The sequence below is a fragment of the Eptesicus fuscus genome, chromosome 9, assembly GCF_027574615.1.
Source record: "Eptesicus fuscus isolate TK198812 chromosome 9, DD_ASM_mEF_20220401, whole genome shotgun sequence".
In the NCBI taxonomy this organism is placed as follows: Eukaryota; Metazoa; Chordata; class Mammalia; order Chiroptera; family Vespertilionidae; genus Eptesicus; species Eptesicus fuscus.
Window position 1 is genome coordinate 6,518,184 of NC_072481.1, and position 18,494 is coordinate 6,536,677.

The 18,494-nt window shown below is 52.5% G+C and overlaps 1 protein-coding gene across 1 annotated transcript in view; it reads left to right on the top strand.

Annotated features, from left to right (window-relative positions):
* The window catches only part of CLCN6 (chloride voltage-gated channel 6), a 31,768-nt gene that overhangs the window by 11,960 nt on the left and 1,314 nt on the right, over positions 1-18,494 (top strand). Inside the window, exons 6-22 of the mRNA XM_008151783.3 lie at positions 2,761-2,867; positions 3,348-3,474; positions 4,098-4,165; positions 5,217-5,275; positions 8,154-8,286; positions 8,830-8,943; positions 9,479-9,645; positions 10,181-10,304; positions 11,703-11,829; positions 12,125-12,278; positions 12,407-12,566; positions 12,655-12,761; positions 14,195-14,381; positions 15,402-15,559; positions 15,748-15,904; positions 17,506-17,613; positions 17,733-17,858. Coding sequence (XP_008150005.2) covers positions 2,761-2,867; positions 3,348-3,474; positions 4,098-4,165; positions 5,217-5,275; positions 8,154-8,286; positions 8,830-8,943; positions 9,479-9,645; positions 10,181-10,304; positions 11,703-11,829; positions 12,125-12,278; positions 12,407-12,566; positions 12,655-12,761; positions 14,195-14,381; positions 15,402-15,559; positions 15,748-15,904; positions 17,506-17,613; positions 17,733-17,858 — 2,183 coding nt within the window. The remainder of the gene's footprint in view (positions 1-2,760; positions 2,868-3,347; positions 3,475-4,097; positions 4,166-5,216; positions 5,276-8,153; positions 8,287-8,829; positions 8,944-9,478; positions 9,646-10,180; positions 10,305-11,702; positions 11,830-12,124; positions 12,279-12,406; positions 12,567-12,654; positions 12,762-14,194; positions 14,382-15,401; positions 15,560-15,747; positions 15,905-17,505; positions 17,614-17,732; positions 17,859-18,494) is intronic.

Consider the following 18,494-nt stretch of genomic DNA (forward strand, 5'->3'; position numbering starts at 1 on the left):
GGTATGTCCATCCGATACAGAAGTTAAAACGAACCAACCAGAACTGGTTATCAACAGGCTAATTCTCAGAAACGGGCATCAACTGAGAGAAAGGAAGTTGGGGTATGTGCCTAAAATACAAGACCATATTTTAATTTTGAAACAGAACAATATGGATACATCTTATAAAAACACAAGTGCTAACCTAAGAATAAAAGGCCAAAGTGAAAGACAACAAGCATTTATTCCAGATTCAGAGAATAAATAGCTATTTGGAAAGCCCTGATTCAGGCAGAAGCCCCAGTAGTGTTGCTGTTGGGAGGTGAAGGCAAGGGGTATTTATGAGAAAGGGAAGGGGGGCAATTACATCAATAGGAGGAGGAAGTTTCTTTGGGTGCTGGTAAGCTAAGGAAGGGATGTCTTTAATGGAAGTGATGCTAATGCTTTAATGTGTGCTTTCTTGTTATCTTTGTAAACAGTTGTTTGCAAACCTCTGCCTTGGGCCCAGTCCAAAGGTTAATTTGCCCCGTTGTAACATTCCTAAGGTTTGAGTAGTAAGACGTGCAAGGCAGTTCCTCTGGGATGGCGGCTCCAACTCCACTTTAAAGCGATTCCATTTACATTTTCACAGAGGAAAGGATGCGCAATAATTTCAGGTTAGTTAGTGTTTTCTCCCAGAGGAGAGAGGCAGAAACAAAAGTGTTTTTCTTAATGTTTTATTTATTTTTTAATCATATATGAGCGTTTATTCCAATACTGCTGGCAGCACGGAAGAGCAGCAGGTCATCCACAAACATCTGCTCTGCAGCCCCCATCAGCCAGCTGCTTATATAGGGCCGGACAGCGGCTTACACGTGGGGAAGCAGGGACTACAGGCATGGGGAAGTAGGAGGCTGGGGTGGGACTCCATTGTTTGCGCAACAAGGTTTTTAATCTTTCCGTGGTAACAGGCAGTTCTTTTTTATTTTTAATATATTTTATTGATTTTTTACAGAGAGGAAGGGAGAGGGATAGAGAGTTAGAAACATCGATCAGCTGCCTCCTGCACACCTCCCACTGGGGATGTGCCCGCAACCAAGGTACATGCCCTTGACCGGAATCGAACCTGGGACCCTTCATTCCACAGGCCGATGCTCTATCCACTGAGCCAAACCGGTTAGGGCAGTGGTCGGCAAACTCATTAGTCAACAGAGCCAAATATCAACAGTACAACGATTGAAATTTCTTTTGAGAGCCAAATTTTTTAAACTCCAACTTCTAACGCCACTTCTTCAAAACAGACTCGCTCAGGCCGTGGTATTTTGTGGAAGAGCCACACTCAAGGGGCCAAAGAGCCGCATGTGGCTCGAGAGCAGCGGTTTGCTGACCACTGGGTTAGGGCAACAGGCAGCTCTTGAATGAGAATGGACCACATTCATAGGTTGAAGGTCCTGGGGACACACAACTCCCAGCCAGGTCAGACTGTCCTTTCTTTAACCAACACAAGGCAATCATGGTTAACAGAGCATGACTAATATTTCCCATAACCATAGCTAGTCCCCAATATTCTGTCTTGGCCCCTAACATTTCCCCACTGTTATTTCTATCATCTCATATCTATGAGACTAGTTTTAGATGAAAAGTCTCATCCTGCTGGAACTGTAGCTGCTCTGCCTTGAAAGTAGTTCCTAGGGATGGAATACACAAAATAAATGAAGGATCTTGGATATGTTTTCTATAAACTGAGAATTGTCAGAAAGATTAAAACAGCACATTCCTTTAAATTCCTTACAACCATGGTTATGCCGCAACAGCAAATAATCTATCGCTGCCCGATTTTCTAGAACTGCCTCCCTGGCCTGGCTCAGCTCTTGATTTATCCCATGGATAGCCCTGGCGGTGGCATTCAGGGCTTTTACCATGCTACAAGCCAGCCAGGTCACTTCTACATTAAGGGAGCCTACCATTTCCGGCATAACAAAAATGGTCAAAGCAATATAGTCAGCCGGGCTCCACAGGTGGAGAGCGTCATTCCAGTCCGGTGCCTCTGAATTCTTCCAGAGAAAAGGGGCGCAGTACTGCCATACACAGTGCATACATCCTTCCAAGGAAGCCCAGATGAGAGGCAGCCACCGCTTCCCGTGCCCTACAAACATGCTTGATTCCTCCTACAAAAACGCTTGATTCAGCTCAGGTCTCCGATGAGACGACAGGGATTGCTGAGGCTGTGCCTGGAACTCGGAAATGAACATCCCTGGCGGCGCTGCAAGTAAGAGTCCAGGCCTCAGCCCCAGAAACCCGCAGTCCAGGCAGCCAGCGTACTCACTCCAGAGGAGTCTCGCTTACGTCCCTTCCTGGTCGCCAGAATATGTAACCGGACAATCAGTGGGTCCGGGCTGCCTGTCACTACTTGAGCCCGTTAAGCAGAGACCGGGTGAATCATACATGAGCGTTTATTCCAGTACTGCCAGCAGTATTGGAAATCCACAAACATCTGCTCTCCTACCGTTTTGATTTTTAACAGTATCTGGAGCCAATATGCTATCACCCTGAGCTTTATTAAAGGTCGGGCTGGGAAGGTATGGCTGATGGTTCCTTTTCGCAATGTTGGAAGCATTTCGTAAGGAGAAACGGTGCCTAGTGCAGGCGACATCTCAGGCAGTTTTCTGTTCATACGCGGAGGCGTGGAGAACGGGAAGAGGCGCAGTAAGCGTTTCAGAAGAGGAGGAGCTGCCCAGTCAGGTGTTTGCAGGGAGGCCTCGGCTTGGCGGGGAGCACGGCTCCTTAACTCACTCTCTGTAGCGGTGGAGGAATGCAGCCACAAAGGGTGCCTCGCCTTGTCGCTCCTTGAACTCCTGGGTTTCAACTTGACCTTTGTCTTCTTAGGGAGTCTTCTTGTCCTAATTGAGGTAAGAGGCCTTTTGTTGTCAAGACTTTGGGTCCTGCACTCCTTATCTCCATCGCCGTGCCTCGGAGGTCAGAGAACTGAATGAGACTTGGAATATAGATTCTTACAGAAAGTGGCCTCTCGTTCACTTAGAAATGTTTCTGAAAGTCAAGTTTTAGCCCGCGGTGAGATTAAAGAGCAGACCTCTAGATGAGGAGGGTGGTTCTCCACCTTGGGGAGCACATTAGGATAGGATCCCCTGGAGAACTTTAAGAATGATTGGCACCCGGGCCCCAGCTCACGTGAGTGAGATCAGGGTCTCCGGAAGGGGGGTGCCTGCATGGATTGTTGAAGGGCTCCGCAGGTGATGCCGAATCACTTCTTAGAAATGCATGTCCTTCCATCCCCCCTCAGACCTGCTGAGTCAGAAGCCCAGGCCAGCAGGTTGTCCCTCTGTGGTGAGGTCGATGATTTGAGTGTGTGTGTGTGCCTCCTCTTCCAGCCAGTGGCAGCAGGTTCTGGGATACCCGAGATCAAATGCTATCTGAATGGGGTGAAGGTGCCCGGAATCGTCCGTCTCCGGACCCTGGTCTGCAAAGTCTTCGGGGTGCTGTTCAGTGTGGCTGGAGGTAAGGGGGCGTCTTTCTGACTATTCCCTTCTTTTCTTCAAAGGGGGAAGAGGACAAGAAGCATTTTGTATGTAAATGAAGTAGATTTGGATTGCCCTTAGCAGATCTCTGTCCTTTCTGTCCAGGGCTTAGTTTTTGAATGCAGACCTGCTGGTTACCATTCAGAGCTCTCTGGGTAACTCACCATTAGGTTTTGCAGTAGACCCACCATCCCGTTGGTTTATGGAGTTGGCTTTTAGCAAAGTCAGTGAGCTTTTTGTGTAAACAGCTAGATAGTCAATGTTTTAGGCTTTGTGGGCCAAAGAGGCAACATTGAAAATATTATTTAGGTGCTTAAACTCACATAACCATTTAAAACATCAGGGTGAGAATGGAAAAATTACTCTTAGCTCGCCAGCTGTACAAGAACAGCGGGCCGTTGGGCCCACAAGCTGTCGTTTGCTGATGCCCAATTGAGAGTTTAAAGAGTCTTTCCTCTTATTCCGCGGGAACTTGACTCTGCCTGTTAGACAGTCACAGGAGCATCTCTGTTTTATCGAGAGGAAGGTTTACACAGCAGAGGTCTCCCGAGCTGGAGTGTTTCTGTGCTGACTGATGGTCTCCCCTTCTCCACCTGCTCCCAGGGCTCTTCGTGGGGAAGGAAGGCCCCATGATCCACAGTGGAGCCGTGGTGGGCGCTGGCCTCCCTCAGGTAAGGCTGATGGGTTGGGAAGGTGAGTCCCGTACAGTGGTCTCCCAGGCAGGGGCTGCTGTGAGTCAGTCTGGAAGAAAATCCATCGGCAGCACCCTAACACGGCTTTGGAGTCTGACGTCAGTTTGGGTTGATGTAAAAACTATGTGGCCTGTCTCCTGGGAGAGGGGGTAACTGGTACCCCAGAGTTTTAACTAGCTCCTAGGAACAGAAATGGGACATAGAGAACGTCTGTTCAAATGAAAGTCACCTAGTGCTCCCACAGCCATTGCCCGGCGCCGCCACGGAAGGTGGCTCAGGGGGTCAGCTCAGCGCTGCCCTTCCCCAAGATGCTAGAAGCACGTCTGAGACGGTTCCGGGCACAGGGCTGTGCTGAGTGCCCCTGAGGCAGCACAGGACTAATAACACACGGGGTGAGGAGCTAGCTCAGGACTCCGAAGCTCCCATCCTTACGGGCTATTCCGGATTCGGGCTGCAGGGTGGAGACACCTCGGTTCCTTGTGATCCGTCACTTGTGGGCATGTTCCTCTCTCATCCTGAGAGAAGGGAATGATGCCAGTGAGTGGTCAAAGCCAAGGAGAGGAGGCTTGCCCAGAGTGGTCAAAGCCAAGGAGAGGAGGCTTGCCCAGAGCCCGTCTTCTGCTCTCTCTCTGGCTGCCTCACCCTCCCAGCCAGCCCCCGGCCTCCCAGCGTGAGCATTTGGTGGACAAGTTGAAGGTGGCGCTTGGGCCCTTGCTCCTGCCACCCCCGAGCAGGGCTCACTTTACCTCTGCAGCAGCTTTCATTTCCTCCCAGCCCTTCGCTCAGCTGTTTCCTTCCCCATTTTCTTGCTGATGTGTTGATTAAGTACAAAATGCAATTTCTGATGAGCATAGAAATTGAGGGGCGGGAAAGGAAGTTCCTGCCAAAGACAATTCTTTTCCCAGGCTGCTCTTCTGGACTCTCCCTTCTTGCAGCACATCTGCCAGCTGTGCTCAAGGCGGGGGCTCCCTCAGGGTTCCTGCAGGTGGCCTTGTGGGCCCCCCTCTGACTTTGTTTTCTCTTGTTTTAGTTTCAGAGCATCTCCTTCCGGAAGATCCAGATTAACTTCCCCTATTTCCGAAGTGACAGGTATGGAAAGGTTAGGAATTGGATTTTCTTTTCTTTAAGTTAAATTTATTGGGGTGACATTGGTTAATAAGATTATATAGGTTTCAAGTGTAGATTTCTGTGCTACATGATCTGTATATTGCATTGTTTTACCATCACCCAAAGTGAAATCACCTTCCGTCACCATACATTTGGCTCCTTTTCCCTTTACTACCTCCCACCCCCTTCCGTCTGGTAACCACCATATTGTTGTCTGTGTCTGAGTTTCAGTTTTATATTCTACAGATGAGTGAAATCATATGGTTCCTAGCTTTTTCTGATTGACTTATTTTGCTTGGCATAATCTGAAAGTCCGTCCATGTCACAAATGGCAGTATTTCATTTCTTATGGCTGAGTAGTATTCTATTATGTATATACTAGAGGCCTGGTGCATGAAGATTCGTGCACTCGGGGGTGGGTGGGTCCCTCAGCCCAGCCTGTGCCCTCTCACAGTCTGGGACCCCTCGGGGGATGTCCACCTGCCAGCTTAGGCCCACAGCCTGGGAGCCCTTGGGGGATGTCCAACTGGCAGCTTAGGCCCACTCCCCATGGACATCCTTAGCGCTGTCGAGAAGGCAGAAGAGGCTCCCACCACTGCTGCTGCGCTTGTAGCCGTCAGCCCAGCTTGTGGCTGAGCAGAGCTCCCCCTCTGGGAGTGTAAAGACGACCAGGGTGCAGCTCCTGCGTCGAGCATCTGCCCCTGGTGGTCAGTGCGCGTCATAGTGACCTGTCCTTCTGCTGTTAGGGCAATTTGCATATTACCCTTTTTTTATATAGAACTAGAGGCCCATTGCACAAAGAGATTCGTGCAATAGGCCTTCCTTCCCCTGGCTGCCGGCACCGGTTTTCCTCTGGCACCCAGGACCCAGGTCTTCGCTCCGGCCGCCGCCTTCAGTCTTCACTCCAGGCGGAGTGCTGCTCCTGTAGTTCCCTCCCCCCACCACCCTCCCCCTCATAGAAGGCGTCCCGCCCCGCCTGGCTGCTTCGTGCCTGCATGCGTGCTGCCCAGAGGCCCAGAGCGGCTGGGGGGCGGGACCGCCGCCATCTTTTTGGGGATAATTTGCATACTCCTGATTGGCTGGTGGGTGTCGCGAAGTGACGGTCAATTTGCATGTTCCTCTTTTATTAGTGTAGATACCACATCTTTTTGTTTTGTTTTGTTTTGTTTTTTAAATATATTTTATTGATTTTTTACAGAGAGGAAGAGAGAGGGATAGAGAGCTAGAAACATTGATGAGAGAGAAACATTGACCAGCTGCCTCCTGCACACTCCCTACTGGGGATGTGCCCGCAACCAATGTACATGCCCTTGACCGGAATCGAACCTGGGACCTTTCAGTCCGCAGACCGACGCTCTATCCACTGAGCCAAACCGGTTTCGGCGATACCACATCTTCTTTATCCAGTTGTCTATTGAAGGACACCATGTCTTTAGCCACTGTGAATAATGCTGCAGTGAATATAGGAGTGCATAAATCTTTGCCAATAAATGTTTTCAAATGTTTCAGTTAAAATACCGAGAAGAAGGATTGCTGTGTAATATAGTAACTCTTCTCTTAATGTTTTGAGGAACCTCCATACTGTTTTCCACAGAGGCTGTACAAGTTTACATTCCCACCAGCAGTGATGAGGGTTTCTTTTTCTCCACAGCCTCTCCAACACTTATTATTACTTGTCTTATTGATAATAGGAATTGGAGTTTCTTTTTTTAAAGGTGTTTTTTTAAATTAATTTTTAGAGAGAGGAGAAGGGAGAGGGAGAGACAAACATCATTGGCTGCTTCCTGCCCACAATCTGGGCATGTGCCCTGACCCGGAATCAAATAGGCAACCTTTTGGTGCATGGACAACACCCAACCATTGAGCCACACTGGCCAGAGAAGAACTGGATTCTCTTGGAAAAAATAAACTGTTCATTTACTGCCTCTCAGACCCCATACTCGCTCTAGCCAGCTTATTGCCTCCCCTGCTGGGCAGGCTGCGTGCAAAACCCGGTGTCAGAAGAAGGTGGGCTTTGAGCTACTGTCCTGAAAATAAGCAACAAGATCCCGGCTGGTCTTGTGGCTTCCACTTTGTCATGACCTAAGGCCTAGAAGCATCTCAGGCAGTGGAGATGAAAAACACGGCCGAGACAGCCCACAGGCGTACTCTCTAGAGCATCTTTCATATTCCAAAACAGTGTCCTGGGTCGCCGCCTTTCTGGGTTGGAACTTTTTTGCCTGTGGGATTTGTGTGTGTGAAACTGCCCTGCCCACAAGGCCCTTGGAATTGGGCCCCGGTCAGAGCTGTGGTCTACCTTCCCGCCTTGGTATTCCTGCGTGTCATTGTTACCTGCTCCTCTGCACGTCACCAGCGCTTCGGCATTTTCATGACGCTGTGACCTTTGGAAGGAAGATCTGGGGAGAGTGTTGCTCAGCAGGGACTGAGCTGGGGCTGAAATTCCATCTTCGGAGGAGGCCTCTCCCCCTGGAGGAACTCGGGCTGCGGAGTGGGTCTGGCTCTCGGGTGAATCTATTTGTTGCCCAGTTGGTCTGCCTCAAACCCTGACTTCATGGCTCCTGAGATAAAATGGCGGATAAGGCCCTGGCCGGTGTGGCTCAGTTGGTTGGGTGTCATCTGTGCACCAAGAAGTTGCTAGTTTGATTCCCGGTCAGTGCACATGCCCAGGTTGCAGGCTCAATGCCCACTTGGGGTGTGCAGGAGGTAGCTGATCGATGTTTCATTCTCACATCAACGTTTCTCTCTCTCTCTCTCAAAATCAATTTTTAAAAAAAAACGTGGGCAAATAAGACGGGGAAAACTGCCTTTTGTGGCCTGAGGGCCCTTTGTCCATTACAGCGTCTGCCTCTTCTCTCCTCAGAGACAAGCGGGACTTTGTATCAGCAGGGGCAGCTGCTGGCGTCGCTGCAGCCTTCGGGGCTCCCATTGGGGGGACCCTGTTCAGTCTGGAGGAGGGCTCATCCTTCTGGAACCAAGGGCTCACGTGGAAAGTGGTGAGGAGGACTTTCACGGAAAACCTTCTCCTAAACATAACCACCCCCATTTAAACTGCAGTTCTGACACGCCAGTCCTTGACTTTAGACACCCATCACTGCCAACGAGGGGCTTTCCTGTGCTTTCCATATGCACACGTCCCATTCCCCACATCAGACTGCCAGTATTGTCTCTTGTTGAGGCACCTGGCGTGCAAACTGGTCATCAGGCAGGCGGCGGCAGAGCCCAGACTTGAACCCCAACTCCTACCTTAGAGTAGCGCGTTCTTCCTCCCATGTTCACTCTTTCTTTTGGGCACGGGATTCAGTGTGTACCTGGCTCTAGGTAAATAGTTCTCACAACAGGCTGTTGAAAGGAACGCTTCTTGTGGCCTGTGGTACAGTTGTCCACATGGGGTGCCTTCCTTGCAGTGGTTACTGGACACCTGTGCGGGCCTGGGGTTGGCAGGTTTCTATGTAGAGCAGCAGGTCTTAGGAGGAGGGGCAGGGAGGAAGTAGGACTTGTCACTATGGAATGTTCTTGTTTGTGTCACCTGTCCCTAGCTCTTCTGCTCCATGTCTGCCACCTTCACCCTCAACTTCTTTCGTTCTGGGATTCAGTTTGGGAGTTGGGGCTCCTTCCAGCTCCCTGGATTGCTGAACTTCGGCGAGTTTAAGGTATGCTTTGTCCTTTTCCCCCAGAATTTCTTCTTCTTTTTTTTTTTTAATAAGATGCAATTTAAAAAATTTTTATATTTTTTTTATTGATTATTTCAGAGAGGAAGGGAGAGGGAGAGAGAGATCAGTGATAAGAGGAAATCATTGATTAGCTGCCTCCTGTAGGCCCCCTATAGGGCATTGAGCCTGCAACCCGGGCATGTGCCCTTGACTGGAATAGAACCTGCGACCCTTCAGTCCACAGGCTGACGCTCTATCCACTGAGCCAAACCAGCTAGGGCCCCCCCAGAATTTCTTGCTTGCTGGCTGACAGTTGCTCTAAGTAATGTACCGGATAGAAGCAATCAGCAGGGCAGGGGCAGCGTCTGGCGGGCTCTCCGCCCGGGTAGCCTCCTGTGGGTGCCCCTGCCCGGTGGGGGCAGGCCCTTGAAGAGAGAAGACAGCCTCCCCTCCTGTGTCTGTCTTCTCCGCTTCCGTCCCTTCCTGTTCTCATGGGCACCGTGGTTTTCTCTCCCTTTCTTGCCCCTTCTCTCAGTGCTCTGACTCTGACAAAAAATGTCACCTCTGGACAGCTGTGGACTTGGGTTTCTTCATCGTGATGGGGGTCATTGGGGGCCTCCTGGGAGCCACATTCAACTGTCTGAACAAGAGGCTTGCCAAGTACCGTATGCGAAACGTGCACCCGAAGCCCAAGCTCGTCAGGTACCTGCGCAGCCGCCTCCCCCAGCCTGCGGGCTCCCCGAGTTCGTGGGGATGGGCCGTCTCCCCGAGGGAGGCGATTGTGTGACACCCTGCTCCCCACACCAGCTCTGGTTTCACATCTGAGACGGAAGGTAGAAGGGGTCGTGTCCACTGTATTCGTCAGGCCTAAAGGCTGAGTCTGAGCTTCATTCATATCAGAGCTGCTGGTTGCCTCCCCGCCCCCCCTGACTTCCACTAGGCCGCGTGACAAAGTCAGAAAGGTCAGTGCGATTCTCACCCCGGGACCTAAAATGAAAGGCATTTTGTTCCCCGGAGAGAGATGATGTGGACGCAGCAGCCATGTCCCTGGCCGCCCACTTTTCCCATAGGAATTGCTGAACGCAGCACGTCGCTGACAGGTTCTGCACATGCTGACTGGCGAGGCTCCGACACATGCTCTTTGGGGAGAAAGGGGTTCAGGGTAGGCGGGGTTGTGTATTTGAGTTCCCAAGACCGGGTGTCTTATGACCTGTAACAGCTGTCCTTTGCTTCCTAGAGTCTTAGAGAGCCTCCTGGTGTCTCTGGTAACCACCGTGGTGGTGTTTGTGGCCTCGATGGTGTTAGGAGAATGCCGACAGATGTCTTCAAGTCAAATCGGGAATGACTCGCTCCTGCTCCAGGTAACCCCCGGCCCTCTGAGTATGGAACCTGCGCTCTGCTTTTAGTGGAAACTGATTTCCAAAAGGTGCTCTGGAGCTTCTCAGTGCGTTGACTGCAGGACTTTCCAGAGAGCCTTCAGGACTGGTGTTCCTCCTGACGCAGTTTGGGAACCACTGCATGTGTGTCTTCTCAGCTCGCTCTCGGGTTGCTGTTCTAAACACGTTTCTCCTTTGCCAGCTCTTCCTGCCATGTTCCACCACTAGGGGGCACTGTCCTATTCCCTACGGCAGTGGTCGGCAAACTCAGTCAACAGAGCCAAATATCAACAGTACAAAGATTGAAATTTCTTTGGAGAGCCAAATTTTTTAAACTTAAACTTCTTCTAACGCCACTTCTTCAAAATAGACTCGCCCAGGCCGTGGTATTTTGTGGAAAAGCCACACTCAAGGGGACAAAGAGCCGCATGTGGCTCGCGAGCCGCGGTTTTCCGACCACTGTCCTACGGCAGTCTTCATCTAACAGTGTTGGCCATCCAGGTTCACCTGTAGGCTATTACACCACCCAGTCCACCACCCAGTCCACCTAGTATTGTTATAGTGTTCACATAAGGGCATCTCTACAGTGTTAGCCATAGAATGGAGTCCTTACTGAGCTTTGTAACAACACTTACTTGTATGCCCAGCGATAGGCGTGAAGTACACCGCCTATACTATCGGACACCATCAAAGAGAAAACAAGAACTTTCACAATCCAGATTCCCTTACCCTCTAATGAGCGAGGCAGTACCGCAATTGCATCTTCCTACACAAAATGGTGGAGAGAATGAGGTGTGAAATGTGGAGAAGTAATCTCTTCCCAGTCGGGGTTTTGTTCAGCCAGGTGGAGCCTGGGGGAGGCAGCCAGGAGCACGGTGCCTGCACCATTCCTCATGTGGAAGTGGTTTTGCTTCTGCAGCAAATTCAGGACGGAGGCTTTTTCCATTTGGAACCAAAGTTGGGGCATTAGGTCAGGCCATACCCTGGAAGCTCCTCTGAAAAGCTGTCAGCTCCCAACCACTAGTCTGTCACCTGCCTCATCTTCCCCTAGTCCCTGCAGTTTCCAGCCAGGCTTCCAGAGTGTCACACACAAAATTAGCCCTGGGAGAAGAGACAGGGCGAAGTCCCTGGTGAATCATCATTGTAGTTACAGTTTCATTATGAATGGGTGAGCGAGGGCCCACATCCTGATTCATTCATTCTCAAAATGCAAGGAATACAGTATCAGTTGGCCGCTCTTGGGTATAGATCTGTTTTTGCTACCTGTTTAATTTACAGGAAAAGCATGGATGCCAGACTTTTTTGACCTAGGTGGGGACCTCCCACTTGAAGATTCAAGTGCCCTGGTCAGGTGCTGACCTTGTACTGATTTCTGTTTCTTAGGTCACATCAGAAGATGTGAATTCAAGTATCAAGACCTTTTTTTGTCCCAATGAGACCTACAATGACATGGCCACCCTCTTCTTCAATCCCCAGGAGTCTGCCATCCTTCAGCTCTTCCACCAGGATGGTGAGCTCCAAGGCGCCTACCCATTCCTGTGTGGTTGGGTTTTTTCTACAGAGAACAAATAATAGTTATTCCTGTGCTCCTCGTTGGCCCTCAGCTACAGCCAGGCTTACCTTTAATTCTGAGCAAAAAACAGGACTTTCCCTTTGTAATTCCAACCCAGACAAGATTAGCCTTTCTGCCGCCAGTGTTGGAGGTGACCTGGTTGGTGTGCAGAAGGACCTGTGGGAACCAAGGTGGCCCGGTGGGCCCTGGCGGGCATCTGGCAGTGGGACTCAGGTCTGTCCTTGCCTTGCAGGTACCTTCAGCCCCATCACTTTGGCTTTGTTCTTCATCCTCTATTTCTTGCTTGCGTGTTGGACTTACGGCATTTCTGTTCCAAGCGGCCTCTTTGTGCCTTCTCTGCTGTGTGGAGCTGCTTTTGGACGTTTAGTTGCCAATGTCCTCAAAAGGTACAGTGTGTGTACGTGTGTGCATGAGCATGCGCGTGTGTACATACATGTGCAAGTGCTCGAACCGTAGCCCTGCCCCTCCACCCAGCATGATTCCAAGCCACATTCTTGTTTTCTCTCTTCACCAGCTACATTGGATTGGGCCATGTCTATTCGGGGACCTTTGCCCTGATTGGTGCCGCGGCTTTCCTGGGCGGGGTCGTCCGTATGACCATCAGTCTCACGGTCATCCTGATCGAATCCACCAATGAGATCACTTACGGGCTTCCCATTATGATCACTCTGATGGTGAGCACTCCCCTTCTAGGCCACTTTCGGGTTCAGGGCCAAGTTCACCCACAGCAGCCTCTTTTCAGGTCTTCACTTTGTGTTTCAGGTGGCCAAGTGGACAGGGGACTTTTTCAATAAGGGCATTTACGACATCCACGTGGGCCTGCGAGGGGTGCCGCTTCTGGAGTGGGAGACAGAGGTGGAAATGGACAGGTGAGGCCAGGAGGTCTCTTCACATCCTAGGGCCCAAGGAATGTTTATGTCAGGGTAGGAAATGGTCACTTAGATTCTTGCGTTAGAATGAAGTGAAACGGGGTCATTGAAAGAGCAAGTATGTTGGGGACATTGAGCAGTTCCGTGTGGCTGGGAGCTGGGGCAGGGCAGGGAGGGCAGGGCCGATGCATGGCTTTGTTTGGGTCCTGTGTTCTGGTTCAGTAGGAAGTGAGGGCTGTGCATAAAGTCTGTGTTAGGCTTGAATGTCTAAACGAAGGGCATGCTAGCCCTGGCTGGTTTTTCTCGGTGGTTAGAGTGCCTGAGGACCAAAGGGTTGCAGGTTCAATTCCTGGTCGTTCCTCGGTTGCGGGTTTGCTCCCCACCCCATTCGGGACGTGTGCAGGAGGCAGCCAGTCGATGTGTCTCCCTCACATCAATGTTTCTATCTCCCCTCCTCCTTCTCCTTCCCTTTCATTCTAAAAATCCATGGGAGCCTAGCTGGTTTGGCTCAGTGGATGGAGCGTTGGCCTGAGGACTGAAGGGTCCCAGGTTCGATTCGGGCCAAGGGCACATGTCTGGGTTGCGGGCTCGATCCCCAGAAGGGGGCATGCAGGAGGTAGCTGATCAGTGATTCTCATCATTGATGTTTCTATCTCTATCCCTCTCCCTTCCTCTCTAAAATCAATAAAAATATTTTTTAAAAAAGAAAAGATACTGGGTTTGTGGGTGTTCGTGTTTAAAAAAAAATAAATCAATGGAAAAAATATCCTCAGGTGAGGATTAAACTAAGGGTCTCCTAGGCCTGTTTGAGAACTAGCCTGCCTCACGTGTGCCTAACGAAGTCTCGTATTATAATCACCAGATTACCCACCAGCCCACAAATGGTTGGGCCTCCTACGTCTGGGTTCCACACAAGTCCCTTGTGGTCTAACGTAGAGTCATCAAGCCTCTAAAGGGCCCGGTAGTCAGTGTTGTCAGCTCGCAGGCTGTGGGCTCTGCCAGTCACCAGCTCTGCCCTCGCGATGCAGAGGCGGGCGTGGACGGTATCTAGACAAGACAGGCAGGGACTTGACCTGTGGCTGCAGCTGCCATCCTGGTCTAAGGGGCACCAAACGTTTTTTTAAAATTCTAATAGTGTAATTACCAATTCAGTTTGATACGGGGAATGTGCCATGGAGTGCTGAGGAGGGGCGGCCGATCAGTCCCCTGGGCAAGCAGAGGGGTTTGTGGTGAGGGGACTTTTTATGTTGAGCCGAGGGATGAGTCCGGGCCCACCCATTGGACAAAGCGGGGAAGGGTGTTTCAGGCCTGGGGAAGGGCATGTGCAGACGAGGTGGTTCAGGAGGCGCCAGGAGAGCCAGGGCAGCCCATCGCACTTGCTCCCGGGTGCCGTGGGCTCCAGCGTGAGGCTGATGGCTTCCCTCCCTCCCCAGACTGAGAGCCAGTGACATCATGGAGCCCAACCTGACCTATGTCTACCCGCACACCCGCATCCAGTCGCTGGTCAGCATCCTGCGCACCACTGTCCACCATGCCTTCCCCGTGGTCACCGAGAACCGGGGCAACGAGAAGGAGTTCATGAAGGGCAACCAGCTCATCAGTAACAACATCAAGTTCAAGGTGAGAAAACAGCCGAGAGGAGAGGCGGGTGACAGGTGGTTCCGTGGTGCTCACACTGACTGGTGCTCGTCACGCCCCACAGGTGGGGTGGCTCTTAGGAGGAATCAGCACCCCATTATGTGCGACAGCGAGTGTGGACTCCGTTAGGCCATCAGGGCGTGTCCATTCTCCCAGTGAGCACGGGGACAGGTTTGTTTTGTTCTGTTTTTAAATGTATTTTTATTGATTTCAGAGAAGAAGGGAGAGAGAGATAGAAACATCAATGATGAGGGAGAATCATTGATCAGCTGTCTCCTGCACGCCCCACCCTGGGGATGGGAGCCTGCAACCCAGGAATCGAACTGTGACCTCCCTGGTTCATAGGTCAATGCTCAACCGCTGAGCCACACCAGCTGGGTGGGACAGATGGTTTTTAATCGGCAGTCTTTGGGATTCCTGCACGTTGGCTCAGCGAGGGTTCTAGAGTTGCCAACCACAGAAGTGGACTTTGCCCTACTTAATAGAGGAAAAGAAATCTATTGAAAGCTGCAGGACCGACAGGAAAGTGAAGGAGCCAGAGCGGTGTGCTCGGGCATGCAGGCGGCGAGGGGACCCTCTGGGAGACCGGGCCTCGGAGCTGCTGTTCTCTGTCCTTGGGATGCTCCCGGTTTGAAATCCAGGCAGAGGGAGAGTCCTGTTGCCTCACCTGGGTCGTGTGCCCACCCCTGGGCTTGCTGGGAGAGAAGGTGTGTTCCGCACTGGGGAACTGAGACGCTTTTCCAAATCAAAGAGCAAGGACATTGGGCCGGCAGAAACCACAGGGTCTGCAACAAGCCCTGTGGTGCCCAGAGGCTCCTGTGAACCGGCCCCTGAGCCGCTGCCAGCATTTCCGGCAGTTCCTGTCGGCATGTGCTTTTGATCCTCACTGCCCCCCAAGTCCTTACGCTAAGTCGGGGCTGTGTTGGTGTGCCTGCGTGCATGCAACAGTCCAGGGCCTCCCTGGTGGATACCTCTGCCATTGTCACCCCTCCCCACCCACAGAAATCCAGCATCCTCACCCGAGCCGGCGAGCAGCGCAGGCGCAGCCAGTCCATGAAGTCCTACCCGTCGAGTGAGCTGCGGAACATGTGTGACGAGCACGTGACCTCAGAGGAGCCGGCCGAGAAGGAGGACCTCCTGCAGCAGATGCTCGAGCGAAGGTGAGCGCGCAGTCCTCCCACCGCGCAGGCACCAGCAGCCTGCAGGGGCTCGGGAAGGGCCAGCCCTCTGCTCGGGCGTTGTTAGGCAGCTCCCGAGTCTTTGGGGAATTTGGAGAGTGGGTTGGGACGTGGGTGAAACGTGATCCTGCTGAGGGTATACTAGGCAGCGTCTGGTTTTTATATAACAGATACACTCCCTACCCCAACCTATACCCTGACCAGTCCCCAAGTGAAGACTGGACCATGGAGGAACGCTTCCGCCCTCTGACCTTCCACGGCCTGATCCTGCGGTCGCAGCTGGTCACCCTGCTCGTCCGAGGAGTTTGTTATTCCGAAAGCCAGTCGGTAAGTGTCTCTTGCCCGCACCGGCATTCCAGAAGGCAGGAGGGTAGAGCACACCTCCGCCTCAGGGAGAAGGGGAGACACGGAATCATGTGCCAGCAGCTGCTTAGGGGGCGCATGCTGCCCCCGCTTCCCTCTGCTGCAGTCGGTGTCCTCCCGGGGTCACCAGGCAGGGGGTGTGAGTCCCCCCATTCTCCACGCAGCCTCTGCACCTGTGTCGAGTGTCCTGTCAGCCTGCAGGCTTTTCGCAGTCTCTACATTTTAGTTTCTGGTGTGTGTGACCCTTCTTACCTGTGTTACCAGAAGAAGTCCCATTCTTCCCGTGATTCCCCTGTAGTTTCTTTTCCTCTTTTGTTTGGTTTTGTAGAGATAAGCTGGGGTGGGTGAGGGTGCTGTTCAGAGTGGTCCGCTCACTCACACACTCATCCCTTCAGATGGAGCCTAAGAAAGGAGCCTGAAAACATTGCCTAGAGACCTGGTTTCCGCACTGGCTCTCCTGGTTCGGGTCTTGTCCGTAGGGGTCAGCCTCAGGTCCCTCGTGGCCCAGCTGGCCTGCAGAAGAGCAGCTGACAGGGCAGGGCAGGGAGGGCCGCGGTGCAGAGCTGGGCCCTGAGCGTGTGGTCTGTGGGGGACCCACCCGGCTGGGAGTGGGGGACAAGGAAGTGGAGGCGTGAAGCCGGATGACAGGCCTCGCCTGCAGGCGGACCCAGCCGGAGCCGGCCGGTGCAGCGCTGGGAGGCAGTGGTGCACGGAGAAAGCTGTGTCAGAGTGGAGTTAGGGGAGGAAGACGGGACAGCAGTGACCGGTACGTGTGGCCACTTGTCTCGGCCCAGGTGCCCAGTGAAGCAGCAGTGAGACTCGGGATGGAGGAAAGTAGCAGTGTTGTCTGAGTTTGCTGTGGCCGCTGTGTCCAGTTGCCACTAACATGGCTTCAAACAAGTTTGCTTTTCATAGTTTCCAAGGCCAGAGCAGAGTCCAGCTGTCGGCGTGGCCACGCTCCCTCTGGCGGCTCCAGGGGAGATCCTTCCTCGTCCTCCTGGTCTGTGGTGGTGCCAGCGGTCCTTGACATTCCTGACTGCAGACCAGTCACTTCCCCCCACCCTCCTCCTCATCACTGGTCTTCTCCCTGTGTCTGCTCTTTGAATAAGGAAGTAGTCATGGGATTTAAGGCCCTCCCCAATCCAACAGGACCTCGTCTGACCTTGATCACATCTGCGGAGACCTGGTTTCCAATAAGGCCACATTCACAGGCACCGGGGTTGGACTTGGACATCTCTTTGGGGGGCACACAAGTCAACCCACACAGCTACTGTTAGCACTTTTCTCCTTTAAACGTCCCTGACCCGTGTCCATTTTGCAGGTGAAGCAAAGGGAAGCTGGGGGATTACGAGGCTTGCCTGGGGGACACAGCTGGGAGCAGGCTGGGAACTGGCTCTGGATCACTGTGTCTCACTCCAAAGCACGTGTTCCGGCCACTGCCCCACCCCCCTCACTCTGGGGGACCGTGGCTGGGCGGATACAGACCTGACGAGGGAGGGGCTCTACACGTGACCCTGCCTGTTGCTGTGCTCGCTGCAAGGACAGTGTCTTGGTTGGGTTTGCAGAGCGCCAGCCAGCCGCGCCTTTCCTACGCGGAGATGGCCGAGGATTACCCACGGTTCCCTGACATCCACGACCTGGACCTGACGCTGCTGAACCCGCGGATGATAGTGGTGAGAGGGCTGTCTCCCAGGATGGCCGGGAAAGGACCGCTCTGGTCGGTGCTGGTTGGCGTCCCATCCTGGTTAGGCAGAGCTGGCCGCAGGAAACTCCAGTTGTCTTTCCTCTGCAGGATGTCACCCCGTACATGAACCCGTCACCCTTCACCGTGTCCCCTAACAGCAGCGTCTCCCAAGTTTTCAACCTGTTCAGAACAATGGGGCTGCGGCACTTGCCGGTGGTGAATGCCGTGGGAGAGGTGAGTGAGTTCCGGGGGAGAAGGGAGCACCCGCAGGCCTGTAGCAGCCCGGCCTCGCCCCGCCCACCTCCCCACCTTCGGGAAAGGACCCTCCAACCACAGAACCCAGCAGGGAGGTCTCTAGACCAAAACCTCCTCTGAAACTCCCACCAGGAGTGAGGAGGGAGTGGGCTCCTGGAGCCTGGGATAACTCCACACACCTTCCCCCTTTGCCTTCGGTTTCTCATACGCTGTCTCCAGCGTGGCCAGCAGGTGTCGCCAGTGGCACTGGACTAGAAAAGTTTGCAGGGGTCCTCAAACTTTTTAAACAGGGGGCCAGTTCACTGTCCCTCAGACCGTTGGAGGGCCGCACTATAGTTTAAAAAAAAACTATGAACAAATTCCTATGCACACTGCACATATCTTATTTTGAAGTAAAAAAACAAAACGGCAAAAACACCCACATGTGGCCCGCGGGCCGTAGTTTGAGGACGCCTGGTTTAGAGCCATGTCTCTTCTTCACCCAAGACCTGGCAGCACCTGGGGGGATGGGGTGAGGTGTCAGTGCCCCAGCTGTTATGGGCATTGTAACGTTAAATGAGAGACTTTCAAGCCAAATACTGGGGGGTGGGAGGAGATGGGGACTGAAAAAGCTGG